This window comes from Myiozetetes cayanensis, unplaced genomic scaffold, assembly GCF_022539395.1.
Source record: "Myiozetetes cayanensis isolate MyiCay16 unplaced genomic scaffold, myiCay2020 scf2-11, whole genome shotgun sequence".
In the NCBI taxonomy this organism is placed as follows: Eukaryota; Metazoa; Chordata; class Aves; order Passeriformes; family Tyrannidae; genus Myiozetetes; species Myiozetetes cayanensis.
In genome coordinates, this window is record NW_026087411.1 from 91662502 (window position 1) to 91679087 (window position 16586).

The following is a 16586-nucleotide window of genomic DNA, read 5'->3' on the forward strand; positions in this document are numbered from 1 at the left end:
TCATGGATTCAGAAGTGACTGTAACGGAATGGAAATCATGGACTCCTGGCTTGATGGACAAAAAGTGCTTTATTGTCCTTGATCCTGCGTTTTTATCTCATTCACTTCCAGCTGGGAGTGGTTACGCAAATTAAGACTGAACACAGGTGCAAGTCACGCATCCAGCACTCTCTCAGGGTGACCTTTCACACAGACACCACATACACAAAGCTTGAAGTTTGAAACCACCCTTTTTACCGTGATGAAATTGTTCACATTGAAATTTAAAAAAACTCAATTTGCTCACAGTCACTCCCTGCAGGGTGAGTAGGGAATGGGCTTATGAGCAATTTCGTGAGTAGTCGGGTATTGGGGTTTGGCAGCACAAAACAATGGCAAACTGCCACATGCAGCGCCTCACTTGGATGTGTCTGCAGTCTTGGAAGCTTGACTACCCTACGTTCTCCTACAAATGGACCTTGAGCTTGTTTGGAGGTTCTAGCAGGGGAGCGCAGCTACCGTATACCCTTGACCGATGAACGGTACCGTCTCTATCGGGGAGGTCGTCCTCTTCGACCGAGCGCGCAGCTTCGGGAGGGACGCACATGGAGCGTTGAGGGAGGAAGGGGACACCCGCCTAGCCAGCCAGATCAGCCGAATCAACCCTGGCGATCAATGGGGTGACAGATGTCGCAGCCAGATCGCCCTCACATCCAGAAACACTGCTGCAGCGGGGCGCTATTTATACCTCAAAAACTTGGATCATCTTCACATCACGGTGTCCTTCTGCGGCCGGAAATTCGGTGACACAACCCATGAAATCAGCCCTGTGTAGCGACAAAACTTTCCTAAACAGAACCGTGCAAAATATTTAGCGATTTTTTGGGGGTTATGGTTCTTTCTAAAGGCCTTTGCGAAATATGCAGATTTGTGGCTTCCTATTGGCTTGCTGTTGCTCGTCGCCGTGACGCGGCGCGGGGCGGGGCGGCGGCGGGGCAGGTGGGTGCGCTGCGCTCTCGGGCTGCGTTCGCGTGTGGGCACTGCTCCAGTGACCCGTGTCAGTAATGTGGGGCTGGGAGCTCTCTCCTCCCGACCCCCTCGCCCCCCGGGGCCCTTAGCTCGCTTGGCTCAGGTGATGGGGGGGCAGCGGGGCTGTGCCGGGCTCAGGTTGGCACTCGGTGCCTGACCCGTGGATCGGCTCCCGGTCACGGAGCGCGATGGCTCCCCATGTAACAACACGGACCGCTCTCCATCTCGTGTGTGCCCAGAGCTTGTCCCCAGCGGAGGGGGGAGCCGATGGCCCGGGGGTGCCGCCTGTGGCACCTGAGCAGGGATGTGCCCGGGTCGGTGTTGCGAGGTGCGGGCGGGAACAGCGGCCGCTCTGGACTGACGGGGCTGAAAGCAGGCAGGGAAAATCGGGTCCTGGAGTCTTGGATTCGCGAGGCATTCCAGGAACAGCTGGTACCCCGGGCCTCTTCACCGACGTCCTTCTGGTCCGTAACTAGCGTGGGAGCGATCGCTTCTTGCACTGATATTTATTGTGCTCTTGTTCCCCCTGTTAGCCCAGATGGCCTTCATAAATCACAGGGGAGTAAATTCAGATCCTTTTTTCCCAAAGTCTCTTTTGCTGTTGAGCTGTCAGGCTGAGAATGGTCAGCAGTCTACCTGCGATTGTGGCTCCTGGCTGCAAACTGGCGCTTTCCCTCCTTGGGGTGAGAAGAGCAGGGAAGGGAGAAATTCTTTGCCCATCCCTGGGGTGCTCTTTCCATGTGATTTCAGTTCACAAGTTGGACTTTCTCTTCCAGTTTTGCATGGCAGGCTCAGTCCTAGGAACCAGAATGCTACAGCTCTATCCAAACCTTGTTGATCCCCCAGTATTTACAAGACAGGCACCCCCTAGGCCTTTTTCATCCATTTGCCTTTACTACATTGATGTGTGACTTACCTGTGTCCTGTGACCTGCCTGCTGGTGTGCTAGGAGCAGGTCTCAGGAGCATGCACTGAAGAAAAGTGACTCTTCTGTTTGTTTAATTTTTTTAACTAGAAGTTAAAAATCACCTTTGGCTTTTTTTTTTTTTTTTCTAATTTTGTGAATTTAGCTGTATGACAAGCAGCTTCTATTTAATTCTGTTCTTTCACGTAGTTCACACTGATACTTTAGTCTTTTTGTGTTTCTCATGATCCGCTATATTTATTAGGAGTACAGATACTACCTTGCAATGTTTTTGTTCCCATTTTGTTACCTTAGAGCAATTGGAGGCCCCTAAGCAGGCATGGGCTGAATAGCCTGGCTCGTTTGAATTCCCATGGTGTGATGCAGTCTCATATTTTTCTTGCCTGTTGGCTAACAAGCAGATCATTTGCCTCCTGCATGCTCAAGGCTTTTTTTCCCCTTTGTTTATGAAGGAGCTCTTGAAACACTGGAAACTGGAGTTTATTGTTAGCACGCCAACAGCCTCTTTTCCAGTGTTGCCTGAACTGTGGATTGAAGCGACAAGAAATCTCCCTAGAGGGAAAACAGCTCTCAGTTACAGGAAGGACTTGCTGTTACGAAGTTCTGCACATGAAATGCCAGTATGGTGACATTTGATTGCTCTCTTGGCTTATGGCTCTACAGTGGAATCTAATTCCTGCTGAGACCTAAACACTAGTCTATTAAAAAAATAACAATTAGTAGCCTCATTTATGAAGACATTAAAGAAACTAAAATGCTGCTTGCAAAGCATGGTGTGTTTGATCAACTGAAAAAGCTGTAAAGTTTTGCTTAGCAACAGGGTTTATTAATAGAAAGAAACATGACCCATAGAAGGATCAGTACTGCAACACTGAATCTCTGTTTTTTAATTTGGATTATTACAGAAGAAAGAGGCCATTCTTCTACTGATTCTGGATCACATACTTACCCTGCATCACCACCACTAGAAAGAAAAACTAGAGGCTTGGAAATAAAGTCCCGTACTTCACCTAAGCGTGTATAGAATTAATGTTTAGAGACTTTTAGTATTCTTTGATACAAGGACTGTTAGTTTTGGAAAACCTGTCTGCTTCCCCTTCTCCTCTTTGATCAAGACTTGGTTTTCAGTGGTAATTGTGTAACTCTGGTGCTAAAACTTATATTTCCTGAAAGTTTAAGGATTTTCTTAGTGGTGGGGTTTAATTTTTTTCACATGAGATTTTCCCGAATTTCAGGAAGATGAAAAGGCTATGAAATAGTCTGAATTGACTGTGCAGCAGTCAAACCAAATCATTTTAGACTGAAACTCTGCTGAAATATTTTGTCAAAAATTAATTTAAATTTTTGTTGTGTGAGTGACCTGTGAACCATTATTCCACCTGCCATAAGATTTTCTTATAATTATTAACTAATTATATTTTATAACTCTCTTAGGTAACAAGAAGTTTGAAGTCATGTCTGGAAAACCGAAGCTTTACTACTTTAATGGAAGAGGCAAGATGGAGTCGATTCGTTGGTTGTTAGCTGCAGCCGGGGTCGAGGTTTGTTTTAGTGTTTTTAACTCTTAGCTGCACGTTGGTAATCTCGCCTTCGAGGCAGATCACAGGTTATTAGCGAAAAGAAAAGCTATCCCAAGACACAGTAGTAAATGAGCATTGGCTATTCAGTGTAATTAAATACTCTTACTTTAGGCACACAAAAGCATGTCTTCAGGTTACGTGTCTTCTGAGCAGCAACACTGTAAACTAGTTTCTTGCTTAACATAACAATGTGTAAGCCTTAATTAAGCATTTGTTTACTGACCCAGAGCTTCTGAGCTGATAGATGTGTTCTGGCATGACAAGTGTTGTCTGTGCCAAGTAAAACGGCAATGAATGTGCTTTCCCTAGTCTTTTTGTTTTCAGTTGGATGCTCACACAGAGATTTTTATTTTGTTTTTCGCTCCTCTGGCTGCATCCTCCACAGTAAACTGTGGCACAAAATATGTTGTGTTTTGTTTGCATCTTTTAGATGAAGCTTAACAGGGCGAAGTGAGTAAACTGACTCATGTTGGGAAATTAGAAATCTCAGAGCAGGAGGAAAAATATTTGGGTAAAACAGAGAAGCAAGACACCACTTGAAAATATTTTTTGATGGCATATAGTTTACTTATTCATTCGCTGATGATAAACTGATAATTCAATCTGAGGACAGAAAGGACTGGTAGTTGCCTTATACAGTAAGCTGTTACAGTGCATACTGTTGCTCCTGTACTGAGCTAAGAAATACAAATTTTTCAAAAAGACCACCAGTCTTTGTTTAAAGGCCTTACAGAAGACACAGCTGGCTGCTTCCCTGCATTGTTTGTTCCTATGTTTTAAGTCCCTCTCTCCTCTCATTTTATTTTTGTGCTTTGGGGTTTTTTTGGTTGGTTGGTTGGTTGGGTTTTTTTTGGTTTGGTTTGGTTTGGGTTGGGTTAGGTTTTTTCCAAATTAAAAAAAAAAGCTGTTGACAGGTACCAGTTACTACATTTTTCCCTGGGATATTCTTTTCCCAGCTTCTCATCAGCAGAAACCTGGGTTCCGAGTTTTAGACTGTGATTACACTTGCTATGGTTAAACACTGGCAGTGTATTAGTGGGCCTAATCTCCTGGGGTTTACCTCATATAGCAAGCTTAATTATTAACATAAGTGGGACAGATATGAGAAAGGCTGATTGAGCTAGGCATCAAGGGATTGGTAACATCAATAATTTTGTAGTCTCCATGTTCTGCATTGACCATAGCATGCAGACACTTACATTTAAATGTCTAACTTTGGTGTCTTAATCTTGAACTCAGTTTTTCTGTAAGTAGCACTGATCGGACCAGCTGTCCCCAACCATATTGAACATAACTACATCATTCTGATCACAGGGAATTCTGTGTCTTTTTGTTTCTCATCTTGTGAATAATTCATCTTTAGGTATCCTAAGCATGCTTTTGTACTAAACTTCCACATTCCAGAGAGCATCTTAAGGACAGCCTAGACTGTATTGTTGATTGTTTCACACTGAATTGCCTGTTCAATACCAAACAAACCACCCTCACTGCAGTTCTTATTGCCTGTTCTTCTGCTAGGGTTGCCTTTAGCAGCATTTACCAAATATGACCATCGCAAGAGATTTTACCAACACTTCAGTCCTTGGTGGTTTCTCCTTGAGAGCCATATCTGGAATGGAAGGAATCATAATGTATAATCTCTTCCTTTTATGGTGCTTAAAAAGTTTATCTTTTCTAGAAATGTGAAAAGATACTTACTTCTTTCTCACTCTCTTTGGTCAGTTTGAAGAAGAGTTTTTGGAAACCCGAGAGCAATATGAAAAGCTCTTGCAAGGTGAGTCTGCATGGAATCTCAGGAAAGAGTGACCAGACTTTAATTAGAGGAGATGTGTGAAGTCTTTGAAGACTGTGTGGGACTTTCTTTTCCCTCACAGTAAAGATGAGAGCTGTAAGCAGCTGCAGAGGCTAATTTTTTTCTTGTGCAGACAGATGCAATTGAAAATGTAATGTCTTTTTAACATGGAAGGTTTCTCAGCTCTGTTTTTTTTTGTTCTCCATTTGTCTTCCTGTCCCACCTGGTCCTACAAACTTACCCTGGACTCCACTAACTTGAAAAAATGTATCCTAAAATATTGTTGAATGTCCTGATTTAGCTTTTAAATACTCACCATAAGACAAAAAATTGTGGATCTGACGTTTGCTTCAAATAGGATTCAAATAACGGAACAGAATTTTTTATATTATTTAGAATTAGACATTTGTTACTCAGCTGATACGTTTAACATGGTTGTCTCCACTGTATTTCAATTTCAGTTTAAAAGCTGCTGTACCCGGTCCTGACTGCAAATTCAGGTTTTTTTAAAGAAAGCATGTTAATCCACAATAATTGTGTTCTGCAGTTTAATTCGTCTGCTGTAATTTATTGTGTGCATGGAAGAACTCCAGTTTAATACAATGACTACCCACAGCAAGCTCACCATAAAAGTTCAGATCTTCTGAAGACAGCAAGAAATCTGACATGAAGTTACCAGATCAGTTAAATAATGTGTATCTTCCCCCTTAGGTGGATCCCTGCTGTTTCAGCAAGTGCCCATGGTGGAGATAGATGGGATGAGGATGGTGCAGACCAGAGCCATCCTCAGCTACATAGCAGCGAAGTACAACCTCTACGGGAAGGACCTGAAGGAAAGAGCCCTGTCTGTAACAGTTCTTGAATTTATTACAGTACCTCAGATCTATCTAGAATTAATTGCATACTTGCATACACATAGAATCACCTGTGTACTTCAGTGACAGAAAACTTGTAGTGAACCTGAGAGGCCACAGTTAGATGCAAGACAATTGATTTGTTCTAACAAAATTTGTTCTAATGTTATTTTTACATAAAATATTAGAGCCAGGGGTTTACTGTGCTTTAGTGAAAGATTAATACAGCCTGACACAAGCATTCAAGAGGTGACAGGTATGTAAATGCTGAACTACTTTAGCAAACAGAAAACTTGTGAAAGAAACAGTTTTTAACTTTTGGCTGCAAAATAAGATCTGCCATTCACATTATCTGTGATCGCGTGATGTTCCACTGCACTGAAAAAAGTGTGTGGTTTAGGTCCCTGGGAGCTGGGGAAAGAACAGATAAAAGCTATTAAAAAAACTATTATTTTCATGTGAAATTAAATCCAGGTTAATGTTGTGACTGTGAAGGAAAGAAATGCGATTGGGCTACTTCAGTATGTAGCATTTTAAATGTCCATTTCCTATTGGTTTTGCAAATTCCTATTCCAATTGCAAATGATTGAAAGAATTGGCTGAAGCAGGTTCTGGCAAGTAACAAAAGAGAATAAGTATTCAGACAAGAACCTCAGTCATAGCTCGTAGCTTCTTTGTGTTGTTACCAACCCTCATTTCCTGTAGTTTGCATTCCATGTATACCTCCTCTTTCAGGCAGAATTCTCTTCCATCGAGTTTTAGATTTAGGCTGGAGCCTGTTCCTGCTGTCTTATCAGCAAATATAAATCAAATACATTTGTTGATTTGGTTTTGGGTGAGCCATGGCAGGGGGTGGAGGGAGGCAAGAAGCATCGTTGTTTGGAGGAAGGCTTGCTGTGAGTACCTCCACGTTTGAGTACTGGTACAGTGAAGAAGAGCAGTTTTGGAAGATTGGATAAATGCAGGCTAGAAACTGACATACATTAAGTCTGGCAGGAATATCTGATAGCTTCTTATTGCTCAGAGCTTGTTCAGTCTTACAGAGGCTTTGTTGAGAAGCTGTTGTTTGACAGCAAAAAACATTATTAGCCTTATTACACAGCAGGAACTCAAATCTTTTACAATAAAGGACAGTTAAAGATTTTATCAGACTATTTTACCAGATATTTTAGCCATATTCATGAGGATTTAATTTAAATGTGAGCCCACACTACAGTACAAAACTGCTCTCATAGCTCTGGAAAAATGGATAAAAAGGACAGTCCAAAGAACTGCTGTACTGATAATTTAGCTGGAAGCAGAACCTGGTACATTTCTGACGTCCAGCCCTATTATTAATCTTTTTGGCACCACTTGGACTTTGGATGAAACCCTGAAGCCAGAGGATTAAGTCAATTGGAGATGAGTTCTTGTGATACGCTGTTTTTCTTTGGTGATTCTGAAGTCATCTGTAACACCAAATTTATTCTTTTTTAACCTCTGTACAATCCTGTTTAATCCTGCCCAATGAGGCAAGTAAAGGGCCTGCAACACTACAAATACAAGTGAGACTCAGACTGTAACATACTTTTTTAAATTGCAAAAATAATTTTCATGAGGGGAATGGGAATTTCAATTTTTACTCTCATAACACAAATCTAAGAAAATTCTGCTTGTAGAGGTGCCTTCTTATTTAATATTTTTCTATGCTTTGTTTTCAAGGATCGATATGTATGTTGAAGGAACTGGTGATCTTATGGGCTTCATTTTGATGTTCCCTTTCTTATCGGCTGAGGATAAAGAGAAACAACGTGCTTTTATTGTTCAAAAGGCAACAAGCAGATATTTCCCAGCATATGAAAAGGTGTGTAGGAGGGTCATTTTCTTCCATTTTTCTGGGGGGATAGCAATGGGAAACCAGGTATTTTTTTTACCAAAGGCAGAAGAAACAAAAGTGTCAGTTCAGTACTTTAAAGCAGGACATAATACTGTCTACAGGCTGGTGAGACGAGGAGATGGTCAGAGCATTATGAGACAAATTGGGCCCTTTCGGTATGTTTTCCCTCCCATGCCCAGCTGAGGAGGGGAGCAATAGAGCGGCTTTGGTGGGCAGCTGGTGTCCAACTAGGGTCAACTCACCACAGTAACTCACCTTGCAAAAGCAGTGCTAGTTGTCATCTTTGTTTAACACTTCAGCAGCAATACACAGCTGTCACTGCTGTCTTCAAGCCATACTGCAATCTGCTTAAGCCGTACTGGAATCTTGGTGTTTTTCTAAGTTTGATGCTTTGAGAGATGGGACTCCAGAGATACCCTCGCTGATAATTAATATATACAAGTCAGGATGATCCGGCTGGAATAGCTGCTTCTCTGTTTTAAAGACTAAAAAGACAGTTTTCTACTTTGCCAGTGTAGTGGCTGTCAGAGTGCATTCTGCCCTAGATTCCACTTGTTGCATCTTAGCCCCGATGTTTTAGGCTGATCACCTCTCTTTTACATTGTCTGTTTTTCTGCTGAAGCTGTAACTGCATACGGAAAAACTGAAGATTTATTAGGCTTGAAAGGTATGAATACCAAGGAGGTATCTAACCCTGTAGTCCAGTACACAGGGTTGCGTAGGGCTATAGGAAGGAACAGTGGGTGAGGAAAACTCTTAACATTCTAGATTACAGCTGCAGAATGAAGAGTGACTGCAGGCACTAGGCACACATCCCCCCCAACTAGAAACTGCATGGGACAGAAGGGTGAAAAGGAAACAGTAAGGTCAAAGAAGGTGTGCCTGTGTGTTTTGGAAACATGAACCCCAGCTGGCTGTCCACATCTGAACATTGTCATCTATGATGTTTCTAGATTTTGAAAGACCACGGGCAGGACTTTCTTGTTGGCAACAGTTTCAGCTGGGCAGATGTTCATCTTCTTGAAGCCATTTTAATGGTAGAAGAGAAGAAGTCAGATGTGCTCTCAGGCTTTCCTCAGTTACAGGTACCTTGCACTAACAATATGCTCATATGTCTGTAAACGGGATAAATGATATTTCAAAGTATGTTATGTGTAGATAATTACATGAAACATTTGTCACCTCTTCACTGTAGTCTCATTCTTCTTGCTTTAGGAAGAGCCTTGTAATATATTTCATCTAGAGAATCTGTTATTTTCTAGAATAAACCCTGTACACATCTGAAGAAATGCACCTCACCTTTTTTTCCTCTTCTCGCCAGTTCTGTCATACCTTTAAGCAGAAAATATTTTCTGGATTACAGGAACTGATTTGAGTAATATACACGTCAGAAATCACAGATAACTGTTTCCACTTTATCCCAAGAGGGCTGATTTATTACTGCGGAAAATAACAGGGTCGAAGTGAGGGGGAGTAAAATTCATCCACATCTAGAACTGTATTCCTTGTCTTGTCTCCATGTACAACTTGTTAAAGGACATTACAGAAATCAGTAAAATTGTTTTTTTCTTGTGTTACTTTCTGGTTTTTAAATACCAGATACTTACTGTTTGCCTTTTAGGCATTTAAAGCAAGGATAAGCAGCATCCCCACAATCAAGAAATTCCTAGAGCCAGGAAGCCAGAGGAAGCCTGTTCCTGATGATAAATACGTGGAGACTGTGAGAAGAGTTCTGCGCATGTACTACGATCTGAAAGCGAATTAGTGTGCGGGGCCAAAGCACAGCTGTGCTCGGGCTGAGAGGGCGGCCAGGCCGCACACAGACAGTTACACTGCGCAGGAAGGCAAAGGAGGGTTCGAGAGGCCTTTCTGTCTGGTGCACTCAGACAAAATACAGTAGGCAGGTATCTTTTATAACAATTTATTACCAGCCTGTTTTTTTCCTTCCTTCATCTTGAGATTTTTTTCTGGTAATTTTAAGCAAGTGAAGTGGCAGCAAGCATGGTGTGTGGAATAGCGAAGAAGAGAGAAACGTGAGCCGGTGACTGACAGCTTTCAGCATGTTCTGCTGCTTCTGAGGATTTCTGAGATCCAGATCAGATTTTTACATGATGATTGCTTCCAATTTATGCCTTTATTGTTTTTAATATATCACTGTTGGTGAATGAAACAAGTGGTTTTTAAAGAAGGTAGGAGGGAGGTGTTTCTCTTGCCAGTTCTGCTGGACATCAGTGCCTTGCCTGTGGCTTGTGCCTTTATAATTAAGCTGCACTTTTATTACTGAATTAGGAAATAAATTTACTGCTAAATGATATTTTTGTTTAACCACTGTATCTAGAGGATCTGTTCTAATCAAATAAACTTTTTATGTGGTCACATTGTCCTGTTGTCTCATGAATGAAAGTTGGGGCTTGCAAACAAAATTTTTACTTTTCTTGGAGGAAAAATTCTTTATATTTTATATGAACAGGGTCCTTGTTAAGACATACGCCTCATGCAAAGGTGTATTTTGTTTGTGTTTATAAACAAAAGAATGGAGATGTGAAGGAGAGGTAGTAAACCACCACACAAACCTTATGTAGTTCCTATCTAAGGCCAAACTCAAAATGTTTCTTTTCCTCTTTTTTTTTTTTTTTAAGTCTGTAGTTTCCACAGACAACTAGACAAAGGAATTTAAAATGTTTTAATCACTTCAACAAATGGCACTTATGCCTGGAAAGTTGCTCTGCAGGATGTTATCTTGGGGTTTTATATCTGTTATTTATAGTTCTATATTAATGACATAACTTACATGAAAAGACTTGTGCTCAATCCTGAATGGCACTGTTTTAGCTGTATTAGCTATGGGTTGAGAAATAAGATGCTGCTGGATATTGGATTGCAGTGAGCACACTCATCTGATAGAGACAAGTTGCCCACTTGAAAACTTATCAGTCTCCTCAGCTTCAGTCTGACTCAAGTTTTCAGCACTACAAACACTTTTCCCTCATTTCCAGGTATACAAAGTTTGTACTGATCTACAGTATCTTATCAGTCACCTGCATTCCTAATGTCAGTTGCAATTGCAGTTTAGTCCTTGGTTTAATCTCAGATTAGTTTAATACAAAAGTTTGTAAAATCCTGTAATTGTTAATTATTTTGCTAAGTGAGATTTTTCTTCAGAATATGAGGAAAGTTGTGGTTTAATGCTGTCCAAAAGTTCCACAAGCAATGATGTAGATGTAGGAGGAGACTCTACCAGTACTTGTTGATGATAAGCTAATAGCTGATGGTCATACCTTTTTAGTAAAGGTGTGGCACGGTAACTGGATGTGAGCAGAAAATCAGTTGGTACTGAAGCCTTGTCATCAGCTCTTATGTGTTTGGAACAGGGTTAACTTCATAGAATCATAGAATCAGATGGGTTGGAAAGGACCTCTGAGATCACCAAGTCCAACCCTTGATCCACTACCACCACAGTTACTAGACTATGGCACTTCTGTAAAAGATGCCCATACTGAGCATCCTTGAGTCCTGGTGTAGCACTCTAGAAGTAACTATTTAGGTTGTTGGCTGACTTCAGTAATGCTTTCAGGACACATCAGAGCATTTCAGTTCTGTTACCAGCCTTCAAGACAGTAACAAGCAAGTAAAACATACAGAGACTTGTTGCTGGTTTTCCTATGTCTTTCGATGTTGCTGGCCCAATAATACCTGGCTCAAAATTAGTTAAGAATGCATCATAACCTCAGGAACTGTTTTACTCTTAACTGTCACAAAGACTTAGGCATTAGACAGGCAGTTTTGCTGTATTTTCCAAGAAGGACTTGGGTTTGTCCTCAACCCTTGCTCAGGTAAGACCTATTTATGTACAAATCGGCTGGCAGCATCATTCTGATAGGCAAGTTATGCTTAGTGGGGGTAAAGGTTGTGATCCTATACAACCTGTTTTGGTTTAAAACACTCCCTGTCCATGGAATTGCAAGTTCAAGTTAAAACACTGGGATAATTCTCTTTTTTTTTTTTTTTTAATAGTGAGTACAGGATATAGGCTTTAGTACAAGTTATGGTTTCTAATGGCTGTATGGGATCTTTATAGATTATTCTGCATTGTGTTTGCTTATATTTTGCATTAGGTTGCAATCAATTCCAATGTAACTCTACTATCTGAGCACCTCTAAAGGTGCAAAAGAAGGATCAGCTATTTATAGGGATTTTGCATGTCTCCTGCATGCTTCTGGTGTCTCTTCTTCTCACCTGACTATAGCAACACTAACAAAAGAAAGCAAAATGCCAAATTCAGGGAAAAGTATCCAGCCTGATTGACCGGAGGGCTCCTAACACTGCTTACAGCAGGCATTTGACAGCTACTCCTACGCTTACTATCACTTGCCAATTGCTACCATAAGCAAAATAGACTTGATTTGGGGAAAATTAATTCATTACCACATTAATATAGTTTGACAGTGAGAAACAAAGACCTGAACTGCTTCCTCCCACTCCTTCCCACACTCAACTTTCTCCCTCCTTTGTTACCAACTCCTCTACCTCCCTGCCTCCATCTCCTCTTGACATTCACAGGGCTGTTTTTCCCTCACACTTTGTCATGCAGTGTTTTGACCCATCTTAAGCACATTTCCCCGAGGTGCCCCCACCTCGGCTGTTGCTCAGCCCTGCCCTGCGGTGGGTGGGTTGGAGCCAAGTGGAACCACCAGCACGGAGCTCCCTCACAGAGCCCTGCTGAGCCCCCGAGTGCCAACACCCTGTACATCAGTGGCTGGTTTTATGTGATACAAATAAGCTTGTCAGTCTCTCAGCGGGTTTGCAAACGGGTCGTGGGGATCACTGGGAGCTGCTGGTGGCCTTGGAGCTACTCATGTGTGTGGTCACAGCTTTGAGGTCCAGGAGGGGGAAGTTCATGTTCCAGAGGAGCTGTGTAGGAGCTGAACACCTTGTTCCTGCCTGGGCACTGCTGGTGCAGAGGAGTTCTAGGCAGGCTGCACTCGGAACCCGAAATTCGGAGTTGATTAAACCTCAATCTTGCTCCTAGGAAAAACTCTTCTATTTGCTACAGGGGACATTTTCATTCTTAGGCAACTCCTCGGCGTGTTCCCGGGCTCCATTTCAACACTGCAGGAGCTGTGGGCATGGAATTAGCCTGACCTTACTTTTCCTGCCCCCAGGTGGGGCCCTGCTCTTACGGTAAGTGCCCTCCGCGGGCACTGGTGGGATGGAGATTGTGCAGCCCGGATCAATTCTCAGCCATACAGCCCGAAAAATACCACCTCCGTGGGAAGGACTTGAAGGACCTGAAGCCTGGTAAAGTAACTTCAATCCTCTAAGCACCGGATGCCCACTTTCTAACTGTGACTACTTTTGTAGTCAGCAGAAATAAATAATATCATCAGACGGCAATTTATCTGGAAGGCATGTTTAACCTTCCAGCTTCTGACTGAAAGTACGTCTGCAGTCCACCTCGGAGTGCAGGGCAGAGAAGAGCACAGATATACATATCACCAGCAGCCCCTTCCAGGCTTTGACCTGAGAAACCTGCATTGTTGCCGTCTCTTGGAATTTCTTGTCCTGCAGCCTGTGCCTGTTGCCTCTCCTACTTTCACTATGGCCCTGTGAGGAAAGCCTGGTCCTGGTCCCTCTGTAAACACATTTTAGGTAGGTGAAGACAGCAATTAGATCCATGGCACTTCACGATTTCACATTTTTATGAAAGGGATAAAACTAAAACAATTCACAGAAGATAAAAAAAAAAAGAAATTGACTATAGGGAGGAAAGTTGAAATTCAGTGAACGGAATCAGTATGCTGTGAATGAATAAACAGGATGCATTTGGTCTCAAATGCAGTTTGCCTGAATTCCCATTGATGTGAGAAGCAGAAACTCAGAGGAGGAGATACTGAGGGACATGGTGAATATTAGTCATATACCAGCTCCCAGCATGGCACTGGCAACCCAAAAAACCTAATGTGACCTTGATCTATAGTGGAAATTTTCAAAGAGCATCTTTGTATAACTCCACATCCAAATCTAACATTTACCCATGAGTTATCTAGCTATAGTTATCTAGCTATAATCTAATGCAGAACTGGGGGCAGTTTTTCAGTTATGCTACAGATTTGTTTATATTGCTTGCCCTACAACTACTACTTTCCATTTCAGACCAATTTCTACATTGCAGCAGAACTATTTAAGCTCACACCTGGAAACATCATCCAAGGGAAGATGGAATAGAATGTTATCTTTTCTGGTAAGAGAAAAAGAGCTTGACCTCAGCCTAGTGCAGAAAGATTAAATTCTGAAAGGCAGATTATCCCACTACTAATCACTGTATGGTTTTATACCTTGCCTTGTAGGCTTGTGCTGTCTGACTTGCACATACTTTTCTCTGAGGCCGTACCATTAGGAAGGTGCCTTCTTCCTTGTCATCAGCCCTGAGCCACCTTCAAATGATGCTTATTTAACAGGCTTTTGTTGGCTTGTGATTAGAACTTTTTCCACCCTATTCTCAGTAGTTGCATTGTTTTCAATCTTATGCTTTTAAAGCAAGAGTAAGCAACATTGCCACAAATAAGAAATTCCTCCAGCTTGTCAGCCAACAAAGCAATGATGAATCCAGCTGAAGAAGCTGTAGCATTAAAAGATATTTTTTTTACCAGGAAATGAAGCCAGGTTCTACCTGCTGTCATTTTTCAACCCCTTTTCTGACTTAAACCTTGATTTTTGTTCTTCTAGGTTTGAACAAATGGGTTTCATGCTGAAAACCTCATTAGAGAAGAAGCCAAGTTACCTTTCACAAACTATTTTACATTACCTGCAAGAAAGTTAAATGCACAGTTAAATCATTACTTATAAATGCCATTAAAGCCCATTTATTTTTGTAATTTTGAACATGCTACCAAACAGTGAATAAAGAGCATCTTAAAGGTGGGATAATTCCAGGTTGTATAAATAATGTCTCACTAATCTTGTTTCACTGATTCTTTTTTTTCCTTACAGATCTGTGTAAGAGTGACAGATCTGTGTAAGAGTGTTTAAAGGAAGGAGATAGTATTTGTCTTTGAAGATAAATTAATACTGAAGTCTATATTAGGGTTATGGGGTCTTATGAAAATTCTGATGAACTCCAGGGGAAAAAAAACTTCAGTGAAAACAAAAGTGTTTTATAAGAGAAGAAATTGACTTGTTGCCAATAAAACCTATTTCTCTTGTCTGAGAAGTATAAATAAATCAGGTTTTATTGTGAAAGGACCAGAACAAGCCCCCCAAAAAGTTTTACAGGAGGAGAGCTGATTTTTAATTTGTTAAAGTGGTCAATTTTTGTAATTATTTTATTGTAAAAAGTATTTTTAATTAGAAAAAACCCAAATTGTTATCCAGCTTTATAACTGGTCAACATCAGACAAAAATAGGATTGAAATTTCTGCTTTACTTCATTATACCTTCTTTTGAAAATAAAAAGATTCTTCAAACCTAAGTTTAGATTAGTTGTAATTTTAGTTGTAACAATGCACATAAACTGGGAGTCTTAGAAAGTTTCCCAGAACATACCAGAGACCAGATAGTGGAAACATACACAAGTTTCGATCCAAATATGAAGTCATTATAATACATAAGCTATTTAAGATAAATATTTCACAATGAAGTTTGTACCACTAAAGTTATTTTTCAGTTGCCTTTGAAACCTTGATCTTGCCTATCTTGTGCCTCGATAAATCAGCCCTTTGACCATTACGAGATACTTAGATCAATAAAGACTAAACAATACAAATTACATCATTCTGTAAACCAGCTCTCCATTTAAGCTCCCCTCACCAGCAGTGCAATGGGTGTAAATCAGACTTTTCTGTGGCAGTGGTCTGGCTGAGTGCCAAACAGCTTACGGAAATACGCATGAGGGTGACTACAGGCTTGGTTAACCTTGTCTTTGGGCAGCCAGTAAAGAAAGCTTCCTGGACAGAACCAGAGCAGTCACTGAAAGTTTGCAGCAAATCTAAGCTTAAGTGATCCATGACTTGTTTTAACTATTCACTCGGACTCTAATTATTTTTATCACAGTGGTGGCGTACTTCAGTTTAGGAGTGCAATAAGCAGCAGGGGGAGAATCCTCCTACCTTCCTGTGTTTAATTCTTTAGTGGCAGTTAGTGATGTACCCTGTGCTCACCTCTGAGAGGATGCTGTAAGCAGGCATGGTTCCCCAAGCCAGCTCTGTAGTCGTCTGTGAGGATTGCATGTAGGCACATTTCGAGAAGACTTTGAACTGGTCTCATCTACAGCACAAGGAAGTGTGTCCACAGAGCACTGTGGGAACCTGACATGCCAGGGCATGGTATACACACCATTTCAAATATACCTGTGCCCAACCCCAGATCTTTTAAGTGGCACCTGAGCCCCATGCCTGCTGCCTGAAAACTCATGGGTGCGGCTTAACAAATCATGTATAAAAGAAACTTATTTTCTTTTCTGCTCTAGAGCTTCAGAACAGCTATTCAAGTTACAGATGGTAGTAACCTCACTGATACAATACCTTCAGATGTCGAAGGAGCTTTGTAATTACAT

General features: G+C 41.4%; 1 protein-coding gene and 1 long non-coding RNA gene across 2 annotated transcripts; both read left to right on the forward strand.

The window, feature by feature from the left end:
- Positions 1 to 954: 954 nt before the first annotated feature.
- LOC126640363 (glutathione S-transferase 3) lies at positions 955 to 10411 on the forward strand. The gene is made up of 7 exons (XM_050316109.1): positions 955 to 978; positions 3368 to 3474; positions 5236 to 5287; positions 6017 to 6149; positions 7861 to 8002; positions 8989 to 9120; positions 9657 to 10411. Exons 2-7 carry the CDS (start codon positions 3388 to 3390, stop codon positions 9798 to 9800), a joined length of 690 nt encoding a protein of 229 aa, XP_050172066.1. The 5' UTR covers positions 955 to 978; positions 3368 to 3387; the 3' UTR covers positions 9801 to 10411.
- Positions 10412 to 13236: 2825 nt separating this feature from the next.
- On the forward strand, positions 13237 to 14893 carry LOC126640367 (uncharacterized). Its single transcript, XR_007629012.1, has 3 exons — positions 13237 to 13333; positions 14189 to 14276; positions 14762 to 14893. It is a non-coding gene; the product is annotated as an uncharacterized LOC126640367 (long non-coding RNA).
- The last annotated feature ends 1693 nt before the right edge of the window (positions 14894 to 16586 follow it).